Genomic DNA, 12574 nt, shown 5'->3' on the forward strand with positions numbered 1-12574 from the left:
CAGTGGAAGACTGCAACAGAGACGCTCAGTAGCTTTGTACGGGCTTTTGTTGAAGTTTCGAGAACATACTTTCACCGAGGAGTCAAGCTGTATTTTGCTCCCTCCTAAGTATATCTCACGAAGAGATCATGAGGATGAAATCAGAGAGATTAGAGCCCACACATAGGCATACCGACAGTCTTTCTTTCCACGAACAATACGAGACTGGAATAGAAGGGAGAACTGGTAGAGGTACTCAAAGTACCCTTCGCTACACACCGTGAGGTGGCCTGCGGAGTATGGATGCAGTGGGTTTCAGTCTGTTGCTGGGTACATGACTAGAAGTGGTACGTTTCATAACAGATGTGTTTCTGTCTTTTATAAATAGCTATCAATTCCTGATAGTGTCATTCGTAGTTTCAATCGGGTGCAGGGGTTACATCAGGTGAGAGGACAACGTGGAGCCACCAGCGGCAGTCACGAGTCCAGGTCTCCATCACAGTACCAGCTTCATGCAGAACGTCCTCATTGTGGTCTTAGTACCACAGTGCAGTGGACCTTCCCAGCTCACTACAGCAACAACCATACTACTGTCATAACGGGTAGCAGATCACAGGCAGTGCACTGCATCCGTATTGCGAAAGCACTGTGGTCACGCCGTCGCACTGCACACAACGGCCGCCTGGGAGGGGTCATTCATCACAGAATTGGCTTTTAACGGAAAGCTCCTGTTCATCTTCATGTGCTGCTGACGCCTGGTGTTTATGGTTTGCACAATATAGTAGTGTTCTAGGCACCGAGCACAGTATCAGCAAAGCTGGACGCTCACGTGTTGCAGCCAACTGACAAGTCGCTGTCTGGCTGGTCGCTTACTGCTATCCTTTCGACCATGCTCCCTTTTCCCGTGGAGAGGGCCCATGATTCATGCAGTGTTAATGTTAACAGTGAAAAATAAAACACTGCTTTTAATAGTTACTTCTCCAGGTATTTAGCGGCCTGCAGCCCTGTCTCAATCCTACACTGTCTGTCATCCTGACAATGTAGCCACCCCTCGACCCCTGGGTCGGCTATAATTTGGTTTGATGGATGGCAGCTTGCTCTAAATGTAGAAAAACGTAAGTTAATGCAGAAGTATACGAGATTCAACCACATAAAGTGAGAATGCAGTATCGGTGGTGTGATGACTGATACATCCACGTGGATCAAATATCTATGCATAATGATGGAAAATAAGAGGAAATGCAATTAGCATGTAAGGCTGACAGCAGAGAAGGAGAATCGTAGATTTCGGTTTACTGGGAGAATTTTAGGAAAGTGTAGCTCCTATGTGAAGAAGATCGCATATAGAACAGAAGTGCAACTTTTTCATGAGTACTGCCCAGGTGTGTTCTATCACCACCAGGTCGGATTAAACGAAGGCGTTGAAGGAATTCAGGGCTGTGGGACTATAATTTTTTTCGCTGCCTTTGATGAGTTCGTGAGTACTATGGAGACGCTACGTGAACTCGAAAAGAAATCCCTGGAGGGAAGACGACGGCGTTTTCATAAACGACTGTTGTGGAATTTTAAAGAAAAGGTATTTGAGGATGACTGGATTGCGTTTCTACAGATGCTATTTTTCCCTTGTTCCATTTTCGAGTGGAGCAGGAAAAGGAGTAATGGTACAAGTTATCCTTCGCTGTGCACCATATGGTGGCTTTCAGGTTACGTACCCATATCAAAAAAAGTTTTGCATCACATCGGTTCCGAGCGTTCTGGAACCTGTACAGAAAATTAGAATAGAGATCAACATAAACATCATTTCCGCCCTTTCTATTGACCATGAAAACCACACATTTCATGTTGTACCACCATACAGAGAGACCTTCAGAGGTGGTGGTCCAGATTGCTGTACACGCCGGTACCTCTGGTAGCTGATTGCACATTCTCTTGCATTGATGCGTGCCTTTATTCAGCATGGCATACTATCCACAAGTTCATCAAGGCACTGTCGTTCCAGATTGTCTCACACTTCAATGGCGGTTAGGCGCAGATCCCTCAGAGTGGTTGGTGGGTCAGGTCATCCATAAACAGGGCTTTTCAATGTATCCCAGACATGTTCGATAGGGTTCGAATCTGGAGAACATGCTGGCCACTCTAGTCGAGCGATGTCGTTATCGTGAAGGAAGCATTCACAAGATGTGCACGATGGGGGCGCAAATCCTCGTCCATGAAGACAAATTCCTCGCCTATATGCCGTTACGGCGCCTTCCATGACCACCAGCGGCGTAGGTTGGCCCCACACAGTGCCACCCCAAAACATCAGGGAACTCTCACCTTGCAGCACTTGCTGAGCAGTGTGTCTAAGGCGTTCAGCATGACCAGGTAGCCTCCAAACACGTCTCCGACGATTTTTTGGTTGAATGCATATGCAACACTCATCGGTAAGGAGAACGTGATGCCAGTCCTGAGCGGTCCATTCGCCTTGTTTGGCCCATTTGTATTGCGTTGCTTGGTGTCGTGGCTCCAAAGATGGACTTCGTCATGGACGTCGGGAGTGAAGTTGCGCATCATGCAGCCTATTGCGTACAGTTTGAGTCGTAACACGACGTCTTGTGGCTGCACGAAAAGCACTACTCAGCATGGTGGCGTTACAGTCAAGGTTCCTCTGAGCCATAATCCGTAGGTAGCGGTCATCCACTAGGCGGCCTGAGCGAGGCATGTCACCGACGGTTTCTGACTCTCTGTATCTCCTCCATGTCGAAACAACATCGCTTTGGTTCACTCCGAGACACCTGGACACTTCCCTTGTTAAGAACCCATCCTGGCACAATATAACAATGCGGACGCGATCGAACAGCGGTATTGACCGTGTAGGCGTGGTTGAACTACAGACAACAGGAGCTGTGTACCTCCTTGTTGGTGGAATGACTGGAACTGATTGGCTGTCGGATCTTCTCTGTCTAATAAGGGGTGCTCATGAATGGTTGTTTCCGTCTTTAGGCGGGTTTAGTGACATCTTTGTTCAGTCAAAGGCACTGTGTCTGTGATACAACATCCACAGTCAACCTCTGTCTTCAGGAGTTCTGGGAACTGGGGTGATGCAAAACCTTTTTTTGATGTGTGTATATAGATGTAGACGCAAATTCAGATGTACATTGATAAAACTTTACTCCAGCAAAAATTGTTGTATGTGAAATGTATTGGCAGTTGTGAATATAAACAATTATAAGTTGTATAACGGAATATTGACAGTAAAATTTTGTGTCAGACTGGGACTCGAACCCGGAGTTCCGGCGTCAGGCGAGCGGTCACCTTAACAACTTTGGCTATACGTGAACAACCCATGCCCAGATCCAAACTTCTATACGTCGTCGTTCCTGCATCACAACCCTTACTCATGCACACATTACGTAATCCTCGTACAGATGAGGATATTTTAAAGTCATTGCCTGGGATGGGCGGATAAATGCAACACTGCTGTGCCTGTGTTGTTAAGCAGAATGATGCAATGTTCCTTCAGTGATGCATACATGTCCGAACATTGCATTGTTCTTTTTAACAACGTGGGAACATAATATCGTAAAAAAATGTTGTGATGATTACTGTCTCATATTTTATGCATCAGATTTATCATACTTGTAGACTGTATTTGTGTTTTTCCTTTTTAATGTTGCAACATAAAATGTGTTTAAAAAGTGTATTCATCGAATTGCCAAATGTTGAATATCTTGTATACGTTACTTATAAACAGAGAATGTTTAATAAACATCCATGATACTTCATGAGTAATCACTTACCTATTCCACCATGCTTTAGTGAGTAGTTTTCCTTACTGAATACCTCTCCAAATATTGTCATGCCTCCAGACCCATTGAACTCAGTGATATCACCTCCTTGGCACATTAAACCAGGTATTATTCTATGAAAACAGCTTCCTTTATAAGTAAGGCCATCGCATCCTTTACACATGCTGAGAAAATTTGCAGCTGCTTTTGGAACATAATCTCCATACAGCTCGAAAATAATGCGTCCCAGACGTATATCATTGTCAATTTGCAAGTCGAAAAAGCACCTGAAGTAAAAAGTACCTTAATTTGCAACATCACTTGAAATATAAGCAATATATACATCAAATATATACAATCCACTTTTATTTTTATTTTTTATTGATTAGTTTGTCCATTTTGACCATAGGTGGAATTCTGATTTTACAAGGTAGTGATCTGTATTTATATTTTTGCCTCTATATACTTGAGTGTCTATTATCGTCGGAGATTACTAGTGAAGACATATGCAACAATAGTCTAATATGAAAAACGCTATAAAACAGATAATAAGTAAAGTGCTAGGTGCAAAACATAGGACCAATCGAAAAAGAGGTTTTAAAATGTGGAACAAAGACACAAAACGCTATAGACGGCAAACAGAAGGCATATAATGGGTACTTAAAGAAAAATCATTAGAAGGTGAAGAGCAATATCATCAGAAAAGAAATGGAGCAAAAGTGATAGTAAGACCAGAACACAGTACAGTTTGGGATGCATCGATAAGTGGAGCCAAACACGATATCCATGGAAGGCATGAAGTAGCATACAAATTAAAGAACCACCTCAACAAAGAAGAAAGAGATACCATCAGTCTAAATGTAACACAACCATTTCACTAGATTACACATTATAAAGGTCTACAGTACAATCCAGAAATCTAAGAAGCAGATAAAAAAAAAAACAACTGCAAGGAATAGGCCACATTAAGCTGATGGAACTGAAGACAGTTAAGAAAATGAAAAGCTGAAAATCACCAGAAGTAGGTGGAATAAATACCGAACTGATTAACCATGGAATAAGTATTTTATTATTTAAGAATGCTGGGTAACATGTGAGATACCAGAAGAATGAAAAATACCAAAAGCCATTTCAATATATCACAAAGGAGAAAGAAGTAATACATCTAACTACACTGACGTAAGTATTCTGAATACTCTTACAAAACCTACATCAAAATAATAAATGAAAAACTGCAAAGTATCTCAGATGTAATTTTAATGGACGAACAAGTAGGTTTCTGAAAGATAAGATCATGCATAGATAATGTGTTTGCACTGAAACAGATAATTCAAAGGAGACGAAAATTTAATCTGGAGACTCAACTAGCAGATGTAATTTTAATGGACGAACAAGTAGGTTTCTGAAAGATAAGATCATGCATAGATAATGTGTTTGCACTGAAACAGATAATTCAAAGGAGACGAAAATTTAATCTGGAGACTCAACTAGCATTTGGCAGAATTCACAGAGACAGGCTCTGGGTAATAATGGAAAAAAGAAAATCCCTAAACGTCTGATCCAGGTCGTAAAAAGCCAATATATCAGCACCAGAATTAGAACTGACGTGAGTAAACAGATAACACCAGAAATACAAACAAATAAAGGATTAAAATAAGGGTGTAGCTTGCCATCAACATTGTACTCTTCACTCCTGAGATCAAAAAAACTCACAGGAGATTTTTCCTTTCATATTTTCCAACAAACTAGTACACAAGCATGACAAAAAAGCAAAATAAATATTTTTTTTTATTATTCACTAGGGCATAATGGAGGTGCACATGTGTGGGAAACATATCTGCTTTTGCTTTGTATTTTCCCTCCCTTTTCTTCAACAAAACCTTTTTTCAGCAAAAGATTTATTTCATTTGAAACAATTAACTATGTATGCTAATGTACTTGGAAAAATGTATTTTAATATTAACATTTTTGAAAAATATGGTTTTTAATAGAGACATCTGTTGATGCTCTGTAAAAATTCCATTAATGATATGGTTTTTAACACAGATATCTGTTGATGCTCTGTAGCAGTTCCATGAATGAAAGAAAATAAAAATCATACAATTTCTGGCAAGTAATAATCTGCTGCTGACACTAAACAAATCTTTACTTTTTACGATAGGCGTCAAAACAACTGTTTTTAACAACACATAATCATAGTTCACATTCGCCCACATGACTCTTGTCTTGGAAGTTCAGCCAGATTTCCTGTATTTTTAGGCATTCTTGACTATAAAAAATTTTGGTAGATGGCCAACATTGTTACACCTAACCTCCGCAACTGGATATGAGAGAGCTCTCCTTGGCATTTTATTTACATTTTCTGCATCATCTACATCTTCACTGTCAGAGGAATTCACTGTGTAGGAGCGTCCTCTTCTCCTAGCCACTGACACAAAAGATTTTTAATTAATCACAGCTTTGCCAACATGTATTTTGTAATCCATTATTGACAACCTTTGTTGTTTGGTTATTTAGTTGTTCAAACTCTGTCTGTGGTACATCACCCAAGAATTGACAATCACAAGATTTACAAAATTAGTGAACATTCTTACAGGCCATTTTCCTGTGTGAATGTAGCATCTGTAATATGACAAAAATCTGTCACAAAGATCAACACCTCTCATTTTTCATTACATATTTCCATTTTCATTGGTTGTGCTAATTCTTTTTCTCTCTTCTATTGGCCACCTCTTATGTGTTGTAGGAGGGCGCTTCCAATGCATGATGAAAGCAGCAGCACACTTTGATTATCTTTCCACTGATTAAGACAAATTTTGTTATCTTCCCTAACCCATTCTTCCCATTCGCCCCATTGAAGTAGTCTGCTATTTTTCAGTTTATTCAAAACTGAACCCACCCTGTTCTTCATGACTGTGCCTATCTGATAAATGTTTCTCTCTAGTAACATGTCTACAGATTTTGTGCTTGTGAAAAATTTGTCAGTGTGTGCACAACGCTGCTTGTCTCTAGGAACACTTTCTGACATCGTCTTAATAACTACTGCACCACGACCATATTCTTTCTGATCTTCGGTTGACAAACACAAGACCATCAGGTGAAGCAAAATGAAGCATTTTAAACCTAATGGATTAGGAAAAATTGCGAAAAATTTGTGTGTGTGCATAACAGTGCTTGTCTCTAGGAGCACTTTCTGTCATCGTCTTAACAACTGCTGCACCAAGACCATATTCTTTCTGGTCTTCGGTTGACAAACATAAGACCATCAGGTGCAGCAAAATGAAGCATTAAACTCAAGTAGTAATATCTAGCAACATGGCCACTTGAGTAGAAGGCGTTGAGACGTAAAAGGGCCTAAATCACACCACTGTTCATCTCACATCTGAGTGAATATCAGCGAAAACAGTGATACAGCCTTTCGTGAATTTTCATATAGGCAATGTGAGCCTACAGCACAGGTAAACCTGACTCAGCTACTAGGTGTATTTTTTGATGTCGAGAAGGCCTACGATACTACGTGGAGGCGTCTCATCCTGGAGCAGCTTCACGAATGGGGTTTTATTCAGTCCTTCCTCTCGCCACGATATTTTAGATACTGAGTCGTTGACGTTCTGTCTATATCGCTTTGAGCAGGAGAACGGTGTCCCTCAAGGTAGCGTGACTGTCTTTGCCATAGTTATTAATAGCACTACGTCCATAGTGAACAGTCCGATCCAGTGTTCTTTGTTTGTGGATGATTTCTCTGTGTTTTGTTCTTCTTCAAGCCTCGCAACGACAACGCGTCAATTGCAACTTACTCTTAGACGTTAGGATGAATGAGCGCAGATGAGTGGTTTTAAGTTTTCCACCGAGAAGTCCGCGCTCGCGTGTGTGTGTGTGTGTTTTTTTTCTCGTTCAAAATTTAACCTTTCCTGAGTTGAGGATGAGGGACACAGTCCTTACTTTTAAAGACACAGTGAGACTTCTGGGGCTCATTTTTGACTCTAAGCGTACGTGGTTACCACTTCTTCGGGACCTGAAACAGCGGTCACTTAAGGCTTCAAGTATTTTAAAATGTCTTAGCCACAGTACATGGGGAGTAGACAGGACTTGCCTGCTCCAGTTTTATACGGCATTTGTGCGATCTCGGCTCGATTATGGGTGCACGTGTATGATTCTGCAAGACATTCTTATTTAAAGATGTTGGACGTATACACTATGAAGGGATTCGGCTGGCCACTGGGGCATTCAGAGCAAGCCCCATACCAAGCCTCTGTGCCGAAGCTGATGAACCGCCACTTCATATGAGATGCCGGCTACTTACGGTGGGCCAGGCGTATAAAACGTTGTCCACACCATACACACCTGCATACCACACCATCGCTCAGCTTCCTCTGGCACGGCTTTTTCATAACCGGCAACGGGCAATGATGATTGACTGATCTGGCCTTGTAACAATAACCAAAACGGCCTTGCTGTGCTGGTACTGCGAACGGCTGAAAGCAAGGGGAAACTACAGCCGTAATTTTTCCAGAGGGCATGCAGCTTAACTAATGGTTAAATGATGATGGTGTCCTCTTGGGTAAAATATTCCGGAGGTAAAATAGTCCCCCATTCGGATCTCCGGGCGGGGACTAGTCAAGAGGACGTCGTTATCAGGAGAAAGAAAACGCGTTCTACGGATAGGAGCGGGGAATGTCAGATCACTTAATTGGGCAGGTAGGTTAGAAAATTTAAAAAATGGAAATGGATAGGTTAAAGTTGGATATAGTGGGAATTAGCGAAGTTTGGTGGCAGGAGGAACAAGACTTTTGGTCAGGTGAATACAGGGTTAAAAATACATAGTCAAATAGGGGTAATGCAGGAGTACGTTTAATAATGCATAAAAAAATAGGAGTGCTGATAAGCTACTGCAAACAGCATAATGAACGCATTATTGTGGCAAAGATAGTATGAAGCTCACGCCTACTACAGTAGTACCAGTTTATATGCCAACTAGCTCTGCAGATGACGAAGAAATTGAAGAAATGTATGGATGAGATAAAAGAAATTATTCAGATAGTGAAGGGAGATTTAATAGCCAAGGGGTACTGGAATTCGATAGTAGGAAAAGGAAGAGAAGGAAACGTAGTAGGTGAATATGGACTGGGGCTAAGAAATGAAAGAGGAAGCCACTTGGTACAATTTTGCACAGAGCATAACTTAATCATAGCTAACACTTGGTTCGAAAATCATAAAAGAAGGTTGTATACATGGAAGAAACATGGAGATACTGAGAGGTTTCAGATAGTTTATATAATGGTAAGACAGAGATTTAGGAACCAGGTTTTAAATTGTAAGACATGTCCGGGGGCAGATGTGGACTCTGACCACAATCTATTGACTATGAACTGTAGATTAAAACTGAAGAAACTGCAGGAAGGTGGGAATTTAAGGAGATGGGACCTGGATAAACTGAAAGAACCAGAGGTTGTAGAGATCTTCAGGGAGAGCATTACGGAACGATTGACAAGAGTGGGAGAAAGAAATACATTAGAAGAAGAATGTGTAGATTTGAGAGACGAAATAGTGAAGGTAGCAAAGGATCAAGTAGGTAAAAAGACGAGGGCTAGTAGAAATCCTTGGGTAGTAGAAGATATATTGAATTTAATTGATGAAAGGAGAAAATATAAAAACGCAGTGAATGAAGCAGGCAAAAAGGAATACAAGCGTCTAAGAAATGAGATCGACAGGAAGTGCAAAATGGCTAAGCAGGGATGGCTAGAGGACAAATGTAAGGATGGAGAGGCTTATCTCACTAGGGGTAAGATAGATACTGCCTGCAGGAAAATAAAGAGACCTTTGGGGATAAGAGAACCACTTGCATGAACATAAAGAGCTCAGATGGAAACCCAGTCCTAAGCAAAGAAGGGAAAGCAGAAAGGTGGAAGGAGTATATAGAGGGTCTATACAAGGGTGATATACTTGAGGACAATATTATGGAAATGGAAGAGGATGTAGATGAAGATGAAATGGGAGATATGAAACTGCGTGAAGAGTTTGACAGAGCACTGAAAGACCTGAGTCGAAACAAGGCCCCGGAGTAGACAACATTCCATTGGAACTACTGACGGCCTTTGGAGAGCCAGTCCTGACAAAACTCTATCTGGTGAGCAAGATGTATGAAACAGGCGAAATACCCTCAGACTTCAAGAAGAATATAATAATTCCAATCCCAAAGAAAGCAGGCGTTAACAAATGTGGCTAAGCCATGTCTCCGCAATATCCTTTCTTTCAGGAGTGCTAGTTGTGCAACGTTCGCAGGAGAGCTTCTGTAAAGTTTGTAAGGTAGGAGACGAGGTACTGGCAGAAGTAAAGCTGTGAGTAACGGGCGTGAGTCGCGCTTCGGTAGCTCAGTTGGTAGAGCACTTGCCCGCGAAAGGCAAAGGTCGCGAGTTCGAGTCTCGGTTGGTCACACAGTTTTAATCTGCCAGGAAGTTTCATATCAGCGCACACTCCGCTGCAGAGTGAAAATCTCATTCTGGAAGTGTAACTAGGGTTTCAAAGTTTTGCGATGTGTCTTGACCTGTGTAAACAAATAACTAATACGCTACCATTTCTCAGATAGACATTTGTTAGAAACAGAATAGCAAGCAGTAAAGAAAAACTCCCTCAAAGAAATGTTGCTGACAGCTAGGATAATTTGTGCTTGCCATGCCCCTACATGCAAAAGAGCTGTGTATTCCTGGATACTACGAATTTTTTTTTTACCACAACCGTTGATCTAAAATGTTGACCGATTACGATTTATCACTTCGTCAGTCTTCCACTGATCATCGCTTTTGACGCTTCCTTCTTTGCTTGAGCATCTCTTAATTCTTTCAACTTAGTCTGCAATCCTGCAGGCTCTTCCCTATTTAGTTAAGGTACTTACTTTGACCCCTTTCTCTCCTAATTCCAACTCTTTGTCAAACAAATTTCCCACGGACCATCGTCATCTTCCACATGAAATAATGCATTTGTTACTTTTTCTAAATCCATAAACAATCCTGCAAACACTTCTTCGTGAATCGATTGCATCCTTCATAATCATGATCTCCTGGCTCCAGCTTTTTGCTTTTCACAGTCTCCCACAATTGCCTTCTACGTTGTCATTCATATACAAGGATTGGTCATCTTGGATAGCACAACCGCATTTTCCATGAGTTACTGTTGCGGTGATCGTAGCTGTGGTTGTTTCGGGGGCCTGGGGATCGAACCTCCACATTCTTGACCGGAAGGGCATGCCTCTCCAGGTTACTCATTCCCTGGCGGAGCCGATAGCTGTTATTTCTCTCATAGTTGTTTCAATTACTGCGGTTTTGGTAGTATGGTTGAAAATCATTTCTATCTTATGGGCGGAATCTGTTATTCTGGTGTTTGTTCTGATATCATTGGAGACCAAAATTTTCCCGTTCTTTCTCCCGTTGCCTTCTCTGGCAAATTCCATATCCTGCAATGGCCATTTGACTGGGTGGTTTTTTAGAGTAGAGGGTCTCGGAAAAACACAAGAAGGGCTTCCGTCACAAAGAGTGCAGGCTGAGCACAGGAAGATCGTAGATACAGGAACCATTGGTATAACAGTAGTAAAATGTCGTAGCTGTGTTGGGAAAGTACCAGAGCTCCAAGCGCTAATAGAAAGCACTGATGCTCAACTCGTTAGGCTATAGGCACTGAAAGCTCGCTAAAGTCGGATATAACCACAACCGAAATTTTTGCGAAGAACCTAACGGTGTTCCGAAAGGATAGGCTAAACACGATTGGCGATGGCGTCTTTGTTGCTGTCATAAGTAGTTTAACTTGTCGCGAAATTGAAATAGATACTTGCCATGAGATAGTATGGGCAGGGGTCATGTTGGCAACCAGAATAAAATAATAATTGGATCATTTTACCGACCTCCTAATTCAGATGATACAGTTGCTGAAAGGTTCAAAGAAAACTTGAGTTTGATTTCAAGCACGTACCCGACTCATACGATAATAGTTGGTGGTGATTTTAATTTACCCTCGATATGTTGGCGAAAATACATGTAAAATTCCGGAGGTACGCATAAAATATCATGCGTAATTGTGCTACACGCATTCTCTAAAAATTATTTCGAGCAGTTAGTTCATGAGCCCATGAAAATAGTAAACGGTTGTGAAAACACACTTGACCTCTTAGCAACGAATAATCCTGAGTTAATAACGAGCATCAAAACCGATTCAGGGGTTAGTGAACACAGGGTTGTCGTACCAAGATTGAATACTGTAATCCCCAAATCCTTGAAAAATAGGCGAAAAATATACCTATTCGAAAAAACAGATAAAAATTTACTTGACGTCTTGCTGAGAGACAATCTCCACTAATTTCAAATTAATAATATAAGTGTAGTCCAGAAATGGCTTAAATTCAAAGAAATAGTATCGGCAGAAATTGAGAGATTTATACCACATAAATTAACAGACGACGGAGCTGATCCTCCTTGGTACACAAAACGGGTTAGAACACTGTTGCAGAAACAACGAAACAAACATGCCAAATTTAAACAGAAGCAAAATCCCCAAGATTGGCGATCTTCTACAGAAGCTCGAAATTTAGCGCTGAATTCAATGCGAGATGCTTATAACAGTTTCCACAACGAAACTTTGTCTCGAAACCTGGCAGAAAATCCAAAGAGATTCTGGTCGTATGTGAAGTATGTTAGAGGCAAGAAACAATCAATACCTTCTCTGCCGATAGCAATGGAGATACTATCAAAGACAGTGCTGCCAAAGCAGAATTGCTAAACACAGACTACCGTAAATCTTTCACAATAGAAGACGAAGTAAATATGCCCGAATTCGAATCA

At 41.2% G+C, this 12574-nt stretch overlaps 1 protein-coding gene across 2 annotated transcripts in view; it reads right to left on the reverse strand.

Annotated features, from left to right (window-relative positions):
• The window catches only part of LOC126354376 (peptidyl-prolyl cis-trans isomerase A-like), a 102631-nt gene that overhangs the window by 48349 nt on the left and 41708 nt on the right, over positions 1-12574 (reverse strand). For both annotated transcript variants that reach the window (XM_050003972.1, XM_050003974.1), the window contains exon 5: positions 3759-4033. In XM_050003972.1, coding sequence (XP_049859929.1) covers positions 3759-4033 — 275 coding nt within the window. The remainder of the gene's footprint in view (positions 1-3758; positions 4034-12574) is intronic.

Source organism: Schistocerca gregaria, chromosome 3, assembly GCF_023897955.1.
Source record: "Schistocerca gregaria isolate iqSchGreg1 chromosome 3, iqSchGreg1.2, whole genome shotgun sequence".
NCBI lineage: Eukaryota > Metazoa > Arthropoda > Insecta > Orthoptera > Acrididae > Schistocerca > Schistocerca gregaria.